The 12002-nt window shown below is 43.2% G+C and overlaps 1 protein-coding gene across 10 annotated transcripts in view; it reads left to right on the top strand.

Annotated features, from left to right (window-relative positions):
- LOC135556391 (guanine nucleotide exchange factor DBS-like) overlaps positions 1-12002 on the top strand; it is a 75359-nt gene that overhangs the window by 47578 nt on the left and 15779 nt on the right. For all 10 annotated transcript variants that reach the window (XR_010457984.1, XM_064989572.1, XM_064989567.1 and 7 more), the window contains exons 16-26: positions 633-699; positions 1096-1211; positions 3327-3396; positions 3484-3576; positions 5553-5645; positions 5923-6048; positions 6758-6982; positions 7633-7725; positions 8094-8172; positions 9211-9265; positions 9411-9508. Coding sequence is in view for 9 of the 10 variants with exons in the window: in XM_064989572.1 (XP_064845644.1) it covers positions 633-699; positions 1096-1211; positions 3327-3396; positions 3484-3576; positions 5553-5645; positions 5923-6048; positions 6758-6982; positions 7633-7725; positions 8094-8172; positions 9211-9265; positions 9411-9508 (1115 nt within the window). In the remaining variant the exon portion in view is untranslated. The remainder of the gene's footprint in view (positions 1-632; positions 700-1095; positions 1212-3326; positions 3397-3483; positions 3577-5552; positions 5646-5922; positions 6049-6757; positions 6983-7632; positions 7726-8093; positions 8173-9210; positions 9266-9410; positions 9509-12002) is intronic.

Here is a 12002-nt window from a genome sequence, read left to right as displayed (position 1 = left end):
TCATGGAACAGTTTCCCCCCAGGGCTTCAATCAAGGCATCTCTGTCCATAATATTTATTCGCATGATGCTGCCCTATCTTCCAAAATCGATATTCACAGATCTTATTGCGTTGGGACTTAGGAGGCAGTCACCTATGATATAACAGATGCTTGCCTCTGTGAGATTGGCGGGGCCTTTGGAGGAGCTTTATTGACCTATAAAATGTGACCATACATCAAACACCACTCAGTGTCTCGATGGGCTCGTGATGGCACATAAAAATCAAGACCTCAGAACTCATACAAATGTGCACATTAAAGGGGCCATTAAAGTCTGGAAATGTTAGCTTTGCTCAAGATGGTTGGTTTTATGACAACTTCCTCTGTTAATTCTCCAAAGGTCTTATTTCCTCCCTTGTACCTCCTATCTGGGGTGCTGTACTGTTGTCTTTAGCAGAGCCTCTTTTGAGTTTGTACAATAAGCTGATGACGATGTTGATGGCAATTTAGAACTTTCACAAAGCACTTAGTGTATGAGAGGCAGTTGATGTCCTCATTATGGCTTTCATTAATCTATCTGCATTGACAAATACGACTAAAGGGCTTCTCTGCAATTGTTGTGTATTGACGGATCCTGTATTTTTCCTCCCCAGGCACATCATGAATGAGCTGATTGAAACGGAGAGGCTTTACGTCGAGGAGCTGCAGAGCATCATGGAGGTGCATTTTGTCACTTTAATTGGCTCTCTCGTGATATGTGAAACGCTGCCAGTTAGTGGCAATAATGTCAAGGAGACAGTAGAGAAAGCGCTCCTTTCTCTGTTTACTGCACCTAGGGAAAATGCCAGTGTAAATGTTGCATTAGATCTGCCCATTTCAGAATGCCGTGTGAACTTTTGTTGAACTTGTGCTGTCTTTATTAATTAGATGAGTCATTAGGCTACTCAAACTGTCAGTGATTGATTGAAGTTCATATCATGCTCATTCACGTGTTATGTGTAAAGCCATGTGGAGGACAGGATTTGATTGGGTTCAGATTATCAAAGAAGTGTTGACATTATCATTGTTTTCACTGAGCCGTCACTCATTAGCTTCGAATGTGATTTTCATCTCCAGGGATATGCTGCCGAGCTGGACAACACAGAGCTTTCCCCCCTCATCCCCGCAGCCCTGGAGAACAAGAAAGATGTACTGTTTGGCAATCTCCCAGAAATATATGAATTTCACAACAGGTGACCTAATTTCCTCTGTCTCGTTCTAAATTACATTTCCATATTCAGTGAGTTGACAAATGTGCCTGCGATGTCAAAAGAAAAAAGGATTGGCATGGTCCCCATCCCCCCTGCCACATGACAATCCTGAGAGATAGCCTTCTTCCTCTCACTGGTCTCCCACTGCTAACAACTTCTCTTGACCTGACCCGTGTTTAACACATTCCTACTATGCATTCTTTGGCTGCAGGCACTCACATGGAACAACTGGTTATTTTATTTTCTCTCACAGTCTGGGAAGTTTTCCCCCCATTCTTCACTGGAAGCTATATATATAGAACACATTGTACCGCTATGTCAACTATGAAGGCTCCAAATAACATTCATCATCACCAGAAGAGTATGCTACAAAGCAGAATCAATAAGTTAAGGCGTCCGCATGCTTCCCACCTGGAACAGTTCGTGCATATACTGTATTATGGGTTTTTCGGCTGTTCGTGCATATAAAAATGTTTCTGGAGGCAAGCCGAAGTTCTGAAGCTGAAGTCTACGCCCCTTTGTCGGTAATTGGTCAACAGTAGGGAATCTTCAATTAAGTGTTTGTCATACAATAGACGATTTGTTTTCATGCAAATGTTTCCCCTTGAGAAATACTGTACCAAACATCCTAGTTAGATGTAAAACTGCACGACTAAGATCTCTTTGGCAAAAACGTCCAAATGAATGACAGATTTCTTGAGTTATTTTAGATTAATACTGACTATGGCATCTCAACATGGACAAACAGTACTATTGCTGCTTTTTTCAAGCAAATTTAATTTTACTAGGCAAGTCAGTTAATTAAGAACAAATTCTTTATTTTCAATGACGGCCTAGGAACAGTGGGTTAACTGCCTGTTCAGGGGCAGAATGACAGATTTGTACCTTGTCAGCTCAGGGGTTTGAACTTGCAACCTTTCAGTTACTAGTCCAATGCTCTAACCACTAGGCTACCCTGCCGCCCCCATGGAAGGTATGCGAGCGCACTCGTTCTGTTCGCCCAGCCGAGTTCGCCAGCCGAACTGAAGCATGCAGGAAGAAGCCTTTAGCCAGCTAACTTTTATATCTACTGATTGATTTTCTGGTTTATTAGGAAAGCTAAACTGTGTACTTTTAGTTGTTGGGTCAATCAGACCATGCATATTTCAAGCTTATCTTTTTATTTTATGTTTTATCATACGTTATTTAGGTAAGTTAACTGGCAGAGTCGTTGATCTTGCTTTGTAATATACCTCTGTGCAAGAAGTAAAAAATAAACAAACATCCTGCATTGTGATTGGCTGAGAGAGCTCAATTGACAGTGGGCCCTGTATTGTCTTTGGGGTTTTGTATTCTAGGCGTGACGCCCCATGTGATGGACAACCATTGTTCTGTAAGGCCCTGTGATCACTCCCTCTCAGGTGGGGTTAGGTTACAGTGAGAGGGGCAAACAAAAGGTTCCACAGGGACCCATAGAGCTCCACGCCACATGGACATTCAATATTATGCAGACACATTCACGTGAACATGTCCCTTCACCCCCGCTTTTCCAGTTTGTCCATATTTCTAATACAATGACAATATCCATAACACATAGATATCAGATATGTCAACATTTCAGTGCCAGGGATTTAGCTCTTAACACTATAATTTCATTATATGTGGATAATTTCTGTTGTATAATGTTTTATCTCTACTCAGCTAAATACTGTCCAGTGTCCATAGCTGAAGGATTACTGTATTAACTCATTGGTGTGGTAATGCTAAAGGAGTTAAAACCCCCAAGCATGATACTAATGGGACACTCATTGGGAAGGTTCAGGGTTCAGTAGGTTAATTCAATGTCAACTGCAGGGCCCCACAAAAATCCCAACCTTGTTGTTCAGACTGGCATCCATGGCTTCCATACCTTTACACATCATAGACGTTCTAAACAGAAGTGCACAGACTCTGTCTTCCAGCTACAATTTCCCAACATCCTCTTAACATCCCAGCATAGGAAATGGCAATCTGATGAATGTGCAATTGTATCCAATGTTATACATGTACCTTGTAAGGGGTCAACAGGAAATGTGTTGAACTTTTTAATTGAGTTGACTTCATCCTTCTTGTTCGCAGGACATTTTTCAAAGAGCTTGAAAATTGCATGGAAAGGCCAGAATTGGTAGGGACCTGCTTTTTGAAAAGGGTGAGTTCCTTGTGTTGATGTAATTTGGAAACTGAAGGCCATTGCTGTGCTGTTATGTTGCATTGCTAAGTGTCCGTCTCTCTCCAGAAAGAAGAGCTGCAGATCTATGAGAAGTATTGTCAGAACAAGCCTCGATCAGAGGCACTGTGGAGACAGTGTGGAGACAGCCTGTTCTTCCAGGTGACTCCCATTCCTTGGGTGTCTAAGTGTTGTCACAGTTATGATATAGCATTCCACTGTATAATGGTGTCAGTTTACATTAAAGGAATACTGTGAGAACCTTTTTCTACTTCCCCAGAGTCAGATGAACTTGTGGATCCCATTCTTATGTCTCTGCATGCAGTATGAAGTTACACTACCGTAAATGTAGTTACGCTGTACATGTAGACTTCCAGTCATTGCGCTCATGCTAGTTAGTATTGGCTTTCAAAACCATACTGAACGCAGAGACATACAAATGGAATCCACAAGTTCATGTGACTCTGGATAAGTGGATTAAATGCCGGAAGTTTGCAATATCCCTTTAAGCAACATGTCAATGGAAAAACATACATTTCCTGTTGTTTAGGGTTTGGATTTGGCTTGACAGACAGTGCATTCGGAAAGTATTCAGACCCCTTGACTTAAACCACTTTTCCCCCCTTTTTTTAACATTACAGCCTTATTCTAAAATGGATTAAATTGTTTTTGTTCCCCCTCAATCTACACACAATACCCCATGATGAAAACAGTTTTTTAGAAAATTTTACAAATGTATTAAAAATAAAAACGGAGATCACATTTGCATAATTAATTCAGACCCTTTACTCAGTACTTTGTTGAAGCACCTTTGGTAGCGATTGCAGCCCTAGAGTCTTCTTGGGTATGACACTGCAAGCTTGGCACACCTTTCTTCTCTGCAGATCATTGTTCTCTGCAGATCCTCTCAAGCTCTATCAGGTTGGATGGGGAGCGGCGCTACACAGCTACTTTCAGGTCTCTCCAGAGATGTTTGATCGGGTTAAAGTCCGGGCTCTGGCTGGACCACTCAGGGACATTCAGAGACTTGTCCCGAAGCCATACCTGCATTTTCTTGGCTGTGTGCTTAGGGTTGTTGTCCTGTTAGAAGGTGAATCTTCGCCCCCAGTCTGAGGGTCCTGAGTGATCTGGAGCAGGATCTCTCTGTACTTTGCGCCGTTCATCTTTCCTTCGATCATGACTAGTCTCCCAGTCCCTGCCACTGAGAAACATCCCCTCAGCAGGATGCTGCCACCACCATGCTTCACTGTAGGGATGGTGCCAGGTTTCCTAAAAAATGTTATGCTTGGCATTCAGACCAGATAATCTTGTTTCTCATGGTCTGAGAGTCTTTAGGGGCCTTTTGGCAAACTCCAAGCGGGCTGTCATGTGAGTGGCTTCCGTCTGGCCACTCAAACATAAAGGCCTGATTGGTGGAGTGCTGCAGAGATAGTTGTCCTTCTGGAAGATTCTCCCATCTCCACAGAGGAACTCCGGAGCTCTGTCAGAGTGTCTATCGGGTTCTTGGTCACCTCCCTCCCTCGATTGCTCAGTTTAGCCAGACGGCCAACTCTAGGAAGAGTCTTGGTGGTTCCAAACTTCTTCCATTTAAGAATGATGGAGGCCACCGTGTTCTTGGGGACCATCAATGCCGCAGACATGTTTTGGTACCCTTCCCCAGATCTGTGCCTCGACACAATTCTGTCTCGGAGCTTTACAGACAATTCATTCGACCTCATGGCTTGGTTTTTGCTTTGACATGTACTGTCAACTGTGGGACCTTATATAGACAGGTGTGTGCCTTTCCAAATCATGTCCAATCAATTGAATTTACCACAGGTGGAATCTCAAGGATGATCAATGGAAAGAGCATGCGCTCAATTTGGAGTCTCATAGCAAAGGGTCTGAATACTTATGTAAATAAGGTATTTCTGTTTTTTTATTTGTAATAAATGTGCAAACATTTCTTAACCTGTTTTCGCTTTGTCATTATGGGGTATTGTGTGTAGATGGATGAGAATTATATTTATATTTCCAATCCATTTTAGAATAAGTCTATAACGTACCAAAATGTGGAACAAATCAAGGGGTCTCAATACTTTCTGAAGGCACTGTAAATGATTGCAACAGGAAACATTCTATGATGTTTGTTACTGCAGGAATGTCAGAAGAAGCTGGACCACAAACTCTCCCTGGATGCTTATTTACTCAAGCCTGTGCAGAGGATCACCAAGTACCAGCTGATGGTCAAGGCAAGTTTATCACTGAGGTTAATATTTCACTTCAGCACTATACAATCACAGGCTTATTCAAATTTTAGAGCAACACAAAGATAACAGATAATATGTAAATGTCTTCACTGCTCAAACATCCTCCTTCACTGCCCAAGGGCTAACATGCAAAGCACTTCCTTCAGACTGAATAATTTGAAGACCTTGACTCTCAAGCAGAGGAGGCTGGTGAGAGGAGCTACGATACATTATTTATCCCACTTGGCTTTGTCCTGACCCGGCTCTGTTTCCTTTCTAGGAGATGCTGAAATGCAGTAAGAACCAGGAGGGTACTGCTGAATTGGAGGAGGCCCTCGCCACCATGCTGGACATCATCAAGTCTGTCAATGACTCCATGCATCAAATTGCCATAACGGGATTCGAGGTCAGTAGTTTCAAGTTTTATTAGTTGTACAATGGACACGAGATGCATCGTATGCACACCGTCCAATGAAATGGTTACTTGCAGGTTCCTTCTTGACAATGCAAAAACAACAAGAAATAATAAAGCATAACAATACGAACTTAAAGTAAATGGCTCAATAGAATATAATAAATATTTTAGCATAGGTCAGGAAGGCACAATTTATAGTCCAATATTTACACGTGGTTTGGGGAAGGGGGATTGGGTATGTGTTTTAAATTCTGCTCCCAATTGTGCAGTATGGTAGCAGGAGTTGTGCTGTGTGTGTATCATGAATGTGTGTGTATCATGAATGTGTGGATGAGTGCATGTGTCAGGTGGTCAGTCCAGTTCAAGTGTTCAGCAGTCTGATGTCTTGAAGATAGAAACTGTCTCTGAGCCTGTTGGTATCAGAACTCATGCTCCAATACCGTCTGCCTGACGCGAAGGGAGTGAACAGCTCCTGGCTGGGGTGTATGACTTGGCTCGAGTGAAAGGGTTTGAAAAATCAGTCCGATTTAGATCCTTACTGTTCCTATCTTAGAGTGGATCTGTTGGGCTGTGTCAAAGTTCCAGGAAGTCCTGCTGTTAATCAGTTTGACTAATCTGTCGGAGAGAGTGTTATGGCTAGGTGTACTGTATGTGTGAGGGTGTAGGACTGATGTCCCCTGTGTGCCTCTCCCATCCCCAGGGGAACCTTAGTGAGCTGGGCAAGCTCCTGATGCAGGGCTCATTCAACGTGTGGACGGACCACAAGAAGGGCCACAGCAAGGTGAAGGACCTGGCCCGCTTCAAGCCCATGCAGAGGCACCTGTTCCTCTACAATAAGATGCTGCTTTTCTGTAAGAAGCGGGAGGAGACCACGGACGGACACGAGAAGCCGTCCGCCTCCTACAGCTTCAAACACTCCCTAAAGGTGAGGTTGGCTTGTGGGGTCAGTTCCTTGTTGGACAAACATAACAATTGCTCACCTGGAATTTGAATGGTTTTAACTGTCCGCGGGGCTATAATTCTCACCATCCTCCACTTACTTCCCCCTTCTCATATGGAAACTTTACAGTGGCTCTCTCTGATCCCCTGAGAACCTTGGAATTCACTGTCATGCCACAAATTTCAATTCAAGCTAATCTAGATGCATGAAAAGCCAGGGCAGGAAACAGGGCCCTGAGATGACAGGACCTCCTTTCATCAATGGGATGCTGGGACAACCCTTTGTTTTCTAAAGGAAATATTTGATTAACTTGTTTTTTTTCTCTCACTCGCTGATAAAGTGCTGTGCATGTAATACACTCTGACTGTCACTGGGTCAATGAGTAATGGTGTTCATAACTTAATAGGAAAATACATGTTTCAGCCTAGGGCTGTTTCAGGATAGAGCCATTCAATTGGAATTAAAGCTGAACTAAAAGGCTGTAGCAGTTCACATTCATTTGCAGAATACAAGAGCCTCTGAGCAGGATTCTATCTTTAAATTCTTCTCTTTACGTGTGTTTATGTGAAGCTGCAGGAGAAATCAGAAATATAAAGCTGTCATTGTTGTTAACCACAGTCTTGCCCCTGTTTCAGATGAGTGCTGTAGGAATCACCGAAAATGTCAAAGGAGACATTAAGAAGTTTGAGGTTTGGTATAACGGCAGAGAGGAAGTTTACATCATTCAGGTACATGTCCATAAACTTTCTGTGTTAAAACTAAAACTCAATTGTTTCCATTTAAATGACTAGTTATTTTCCAAAGAATACTAAATAGATGCCAGACTTTGTAATAAGAGCTGTGATTCAGCAACATTTTTTTCTAAGAAGCATACCTCTCACTCCTGAGACATTTGTCATGAAGACGTCAAATGCCTTTTCTGTATGATATTCTCCTTGTGACCACTTGGTGGCAGTGTTGTCCCACTGAGAGTAGCTCCTCAGACGTCGCTACGACAGAAACATCCACTGTCTGGTGTGAGGGAGGCTGTACAGTTAAACCTCAGAGGGTGTTTATATATATATGGATATATATATATTAGTATGTGTCTCCCCAGGCTCCCTCTATGGATGTGAAGAACATGTGGGTGTCAGAGATCCGGAAAGTTCTGACAGGCCAGCTCGAAGCGTGCAGAGGTATGCAGTGTGTGGGGATTCTCTGTATAGGCATATTTATACCACCCTCTCAGCTCCCACACTGGACACCTGGACACAGCCCTGACGCCTCCCAGAATGGTGATGTGAATGTTAAGTGGGGGGAAGACCAGTGTTTGAGAACACTTACCTGACCAGACAGTCCACACATTCCTGTCCTCCTCTCCTCTCCTCCTGTCCTCTCCCTCCACCTCCCTAGTAGTATGCATCAATCGCCCCATGTTCCGCTCCGAAGCGCCTGACAGTCAGGAAAACGACCCTCTGTGCATTGTGTCCTCTCAACTGAACTGACAACCTGTGTGTGTGTGTGTGTGTGTGTGTGTGTGTGTGTGTGTGAGAGAGGGTGTATGTGTGAGGGGACTGGGTAATGACACAGCAGCCCTCATATGAAGCAGAGAGAGAGAAAGAGGCTCTGGTCTGACGGAGGGCTGGATGTGATTTAAACCTGTCTCTGCTGGCAAGTGGTGGGAGGGGAGCACGTACAGCAGCATAGAGAAGCACACAAGATAAGCCAGTGTGAGATGTTAAAAAGCCCAGCGACATGGGGTTTGTGCAATAGCAGGACAAGGCAGTGGCTTGTACTGCAGCTGTTTGATTTGATTCCTCCCCTGGGCTTTGGCAGTCAACTGTCCTGTCCCTCCTGTTAAAGACACAGATTAGGGGCTTCTATTCTGTCTACACCACTGTTTTGGCCCACGGCTTCTGGTCTGACTACACTGTTTTGGTCCACATACCCTCCTGTGGCTTATGTAACTCCTGGGATTTCTCCTGTTTTATCGCCTGGCATTGAAACATAGTTTTATCAACCTGCTTTTGACTGCAGGTTTCTCACACAGTCCTACACACAGTGTGATGTACACAAGCATGCAGACAACAAATATATACACACACACACACACACACTTGCATACCTATGAATCCACCTCCCTGACCGTTTTATGTCAATTTAACCTAAACTAATATGTCGTTCCATTGAAAATCTATGTTCTATTCTAATACCATTTTTTTCTCCATTCACAGAGGCTAGTCAACTCCATCAGAAGATCACTGAGAATGTGTATCATGCTCCCATGAGGTAGAGTACTTGGTCTCACAACGTTTTCATCATGTCGTGTGATTGAATGGCAGCAGCGCATAGATGCTCTCAAGTACAGGGAATGTAATGCTTCTGTAGTGGCTGTGTGATTGACTGTCTCATATCGCTCCTCTCCGCCGCTCAGAAACACGCGCAAAATGGCCCTGAGGCAGTCGGACTCGTCTAGCCCAGAGACAGGCTTCAGGAGGAGCAACCCCAGCCCCAACATGAGACAGAAACGAGGTGAGAGATCACCGCTGACGGCCCCCGCCAACTAGGGCTGTGGCGGTCATGACATTTTGTCAGCCGGTTATTGTCATGCAAAAGACTTCCAGTCTCATGGTAATTGACCTTTAATTAACATGAACACGTTTATGGTCTTTGGAACATTTACTAAATCAATTTAATATACACCATGACAATAAATATGTCTTTTTTGTCAGTTCTAAAGAACATAATGATATGAAGAAAATACATTTCAGAAGAACAGAATATGAGTTGGCCTACTGTCGGCCCATGTTATCTGGCTATGCTCCATGCCATAGGCTGTAGGCTTGTTCAATTAGCTGACAAGATTTTATAGTAAGAAAGATGTCATTGAACTTAGCTGAATAAATATAAAGGATATTTTTCTCATTAAGGATCGATTGACTGCGCATATGAAGTGGCCATGTTGAGCATAAAAGAGATCATTTGAAACAGGTCCTACATGCTAGATTTAGATTTGGCAACTTTAGTTGTGAATGATACAAACTTTAGAATGTCTTACAAATCAAAACGTACAGTACCAGTCAAACTTTTGGATACACCTACTCATTCAAGGGTTGGGTTTTTCTTTATTTGTACTGTTTTCTACGTTGTAGAATATATAGTGAAGATATCAAAACTATGAAATAAAACATATGGAATCATGTAGTAACCAAAAAAGTGTTAAACAAATCAAAATATATTTTACATTTTAGTTTCTTCAAAGTAGCCACCTTTTGCCTTGATGACAGCTTTGGACACTCTTGGCATTGTCACGTTGAAATAGGAAAGGGCCTTCCCCAAACTATTGCCACAAAGTTGGAAGCACAGTTCCCTTCACTGGAACTATAGGACCTAGAACCACGAAAAATAGCCCCAGACCATTATTCCTCATCCACCAAACTTTACAGTTGGCACTATGCATTCTGGCAGGTAGCATTCTCCTGGCATCCGCCAAACCCAGATTCATCCGTCAGACTGCCAGATGGTGAAGTGTGATTAATCACTCCAGAGAACGCATTTCCACTGCTCCGTAGTCCAATGGTGGCGAGCTTTACACCACTCGAGCCGACTCTTGGTATTGAGAATGGTGATCTTAGGCTTGTGTGTGGCTGCTTGGCCATGGAAACCCATTTCATGAAGCTCCCGACGAACAGTTCTTATGCTGAGGTTGCTTCCAGAGGCAGTTTGGAACTCGGTAGTGAGTGTAGCAACCGAGGACAGACAATTTTTACACACTATGCGCTTCCGCACTTGGCAGTCCCATTCTGTGAGCTTGTGTGGCCTCTACCACTTCGCGGCTCAGCTGTTATTGCTCCTAGACATTTCCAATTCACAATAGCATCACTTACAATTGACTGGGACAGCTTTAGCAGGGCAGAAATTTGACAAACTGACTTGTTGGAAAGGTGGCACTCTTTGACTGACTTGTTGGAAAGGTGGCACTCTTTGACCATGCCATGTTAAAAGTCATTGAGCTCATCAGTAAGGCCATTCTACTGCCAATGTTTATCTATGAAGATTGCATGGCTGTGTGCTCGATTTTATACACCTGTCAGCAACCGGTGAGGCTGAAATAGCCGAATCCATTAATTTGAAGGGGTGTCCACATCAACCACTGTTTGAGGAACATGCACTCACTGGTGATATTCCACAAAAACTCTGTATGCAATGGCTTCTCCAACCTTGTTCCTGCAGCTAAGTGCTTATTTCGGGAAACCAAGTAAAATCTGTTCGCGAACATCGATAGTAACATATTTGTTGACAGCCCGTCTGCACGCTCGAGAAAGGAATAATGGAGAGGGAGGAAATCGAAACGCATGCTGGTGAGATATTCTGTATAGCTGTGTCACCCAATTCATTTTGAAAATATAAAAATGCCCTATTACTAGGCTATTCAAAATACAAATTCACTCATTGTAGGCTAACTGTAAGCCGCACTGCACAATCAATGAACCAACAGCATCGCCTAGAGCTATACGTTCACTCTCAGACTCATGGATAGACATTTTGGAGTGTTGCATACGTAAGGTAACCAGTCCATCCAGTATGCATAATAATACAGTCCAAGGCAATTACTAGAATTGTTTAATTTTGGAGTATAGGCTCGACCAATTATGTGCCAAAGACATCTTAAATCAGTTTTATGTTTTTCTGCTATGCGTAATATGCGGTATGCTATGTATTGTATCAACCTGCTGTTGAATTTCTTTCTTGAAATTGATCATCGCAGTGAGGTGAGTTTTAAAAGTACTATTGGCCTTCTGTTTTGCTGATATGTGTTTGATGTGATTTTCAATGGCATTTTGCATTGATGTGGTGGTTAGAGGGACAATAGAGCCCTGAGTACCCAGTTATTTGGAGCTGAGGCATGTCCAAAGTGCATAAAAGGAGATTACCGTGACTCACATGGAATTTTACTGCGGTTATGACTCATGACTGCTGGTGTCGTAATATGGTCACCGCAAAAGCCCTACCACCAACCCCCGAG

This window comes from Oncorhynchus masou, chromosome 15 (genome assembly GCF_036934945.1).
Source record: "Oncorhynchus masou masou isolate Uvic2021 chromosome 15, UVic_Omas_1.1, whole genome shotgun sequence".
Classification (NCBI taxonomy): domain Eukaryota; kingdom Metazoa; phylum Chordata; class Actinopteri; order Salmoniformes; family Salmonidae; genus Oncorhynchus; species Oncorhynchus masou.
This window is presented reverse-complemented; position numbering and strand designations above follow the sequence as displayed.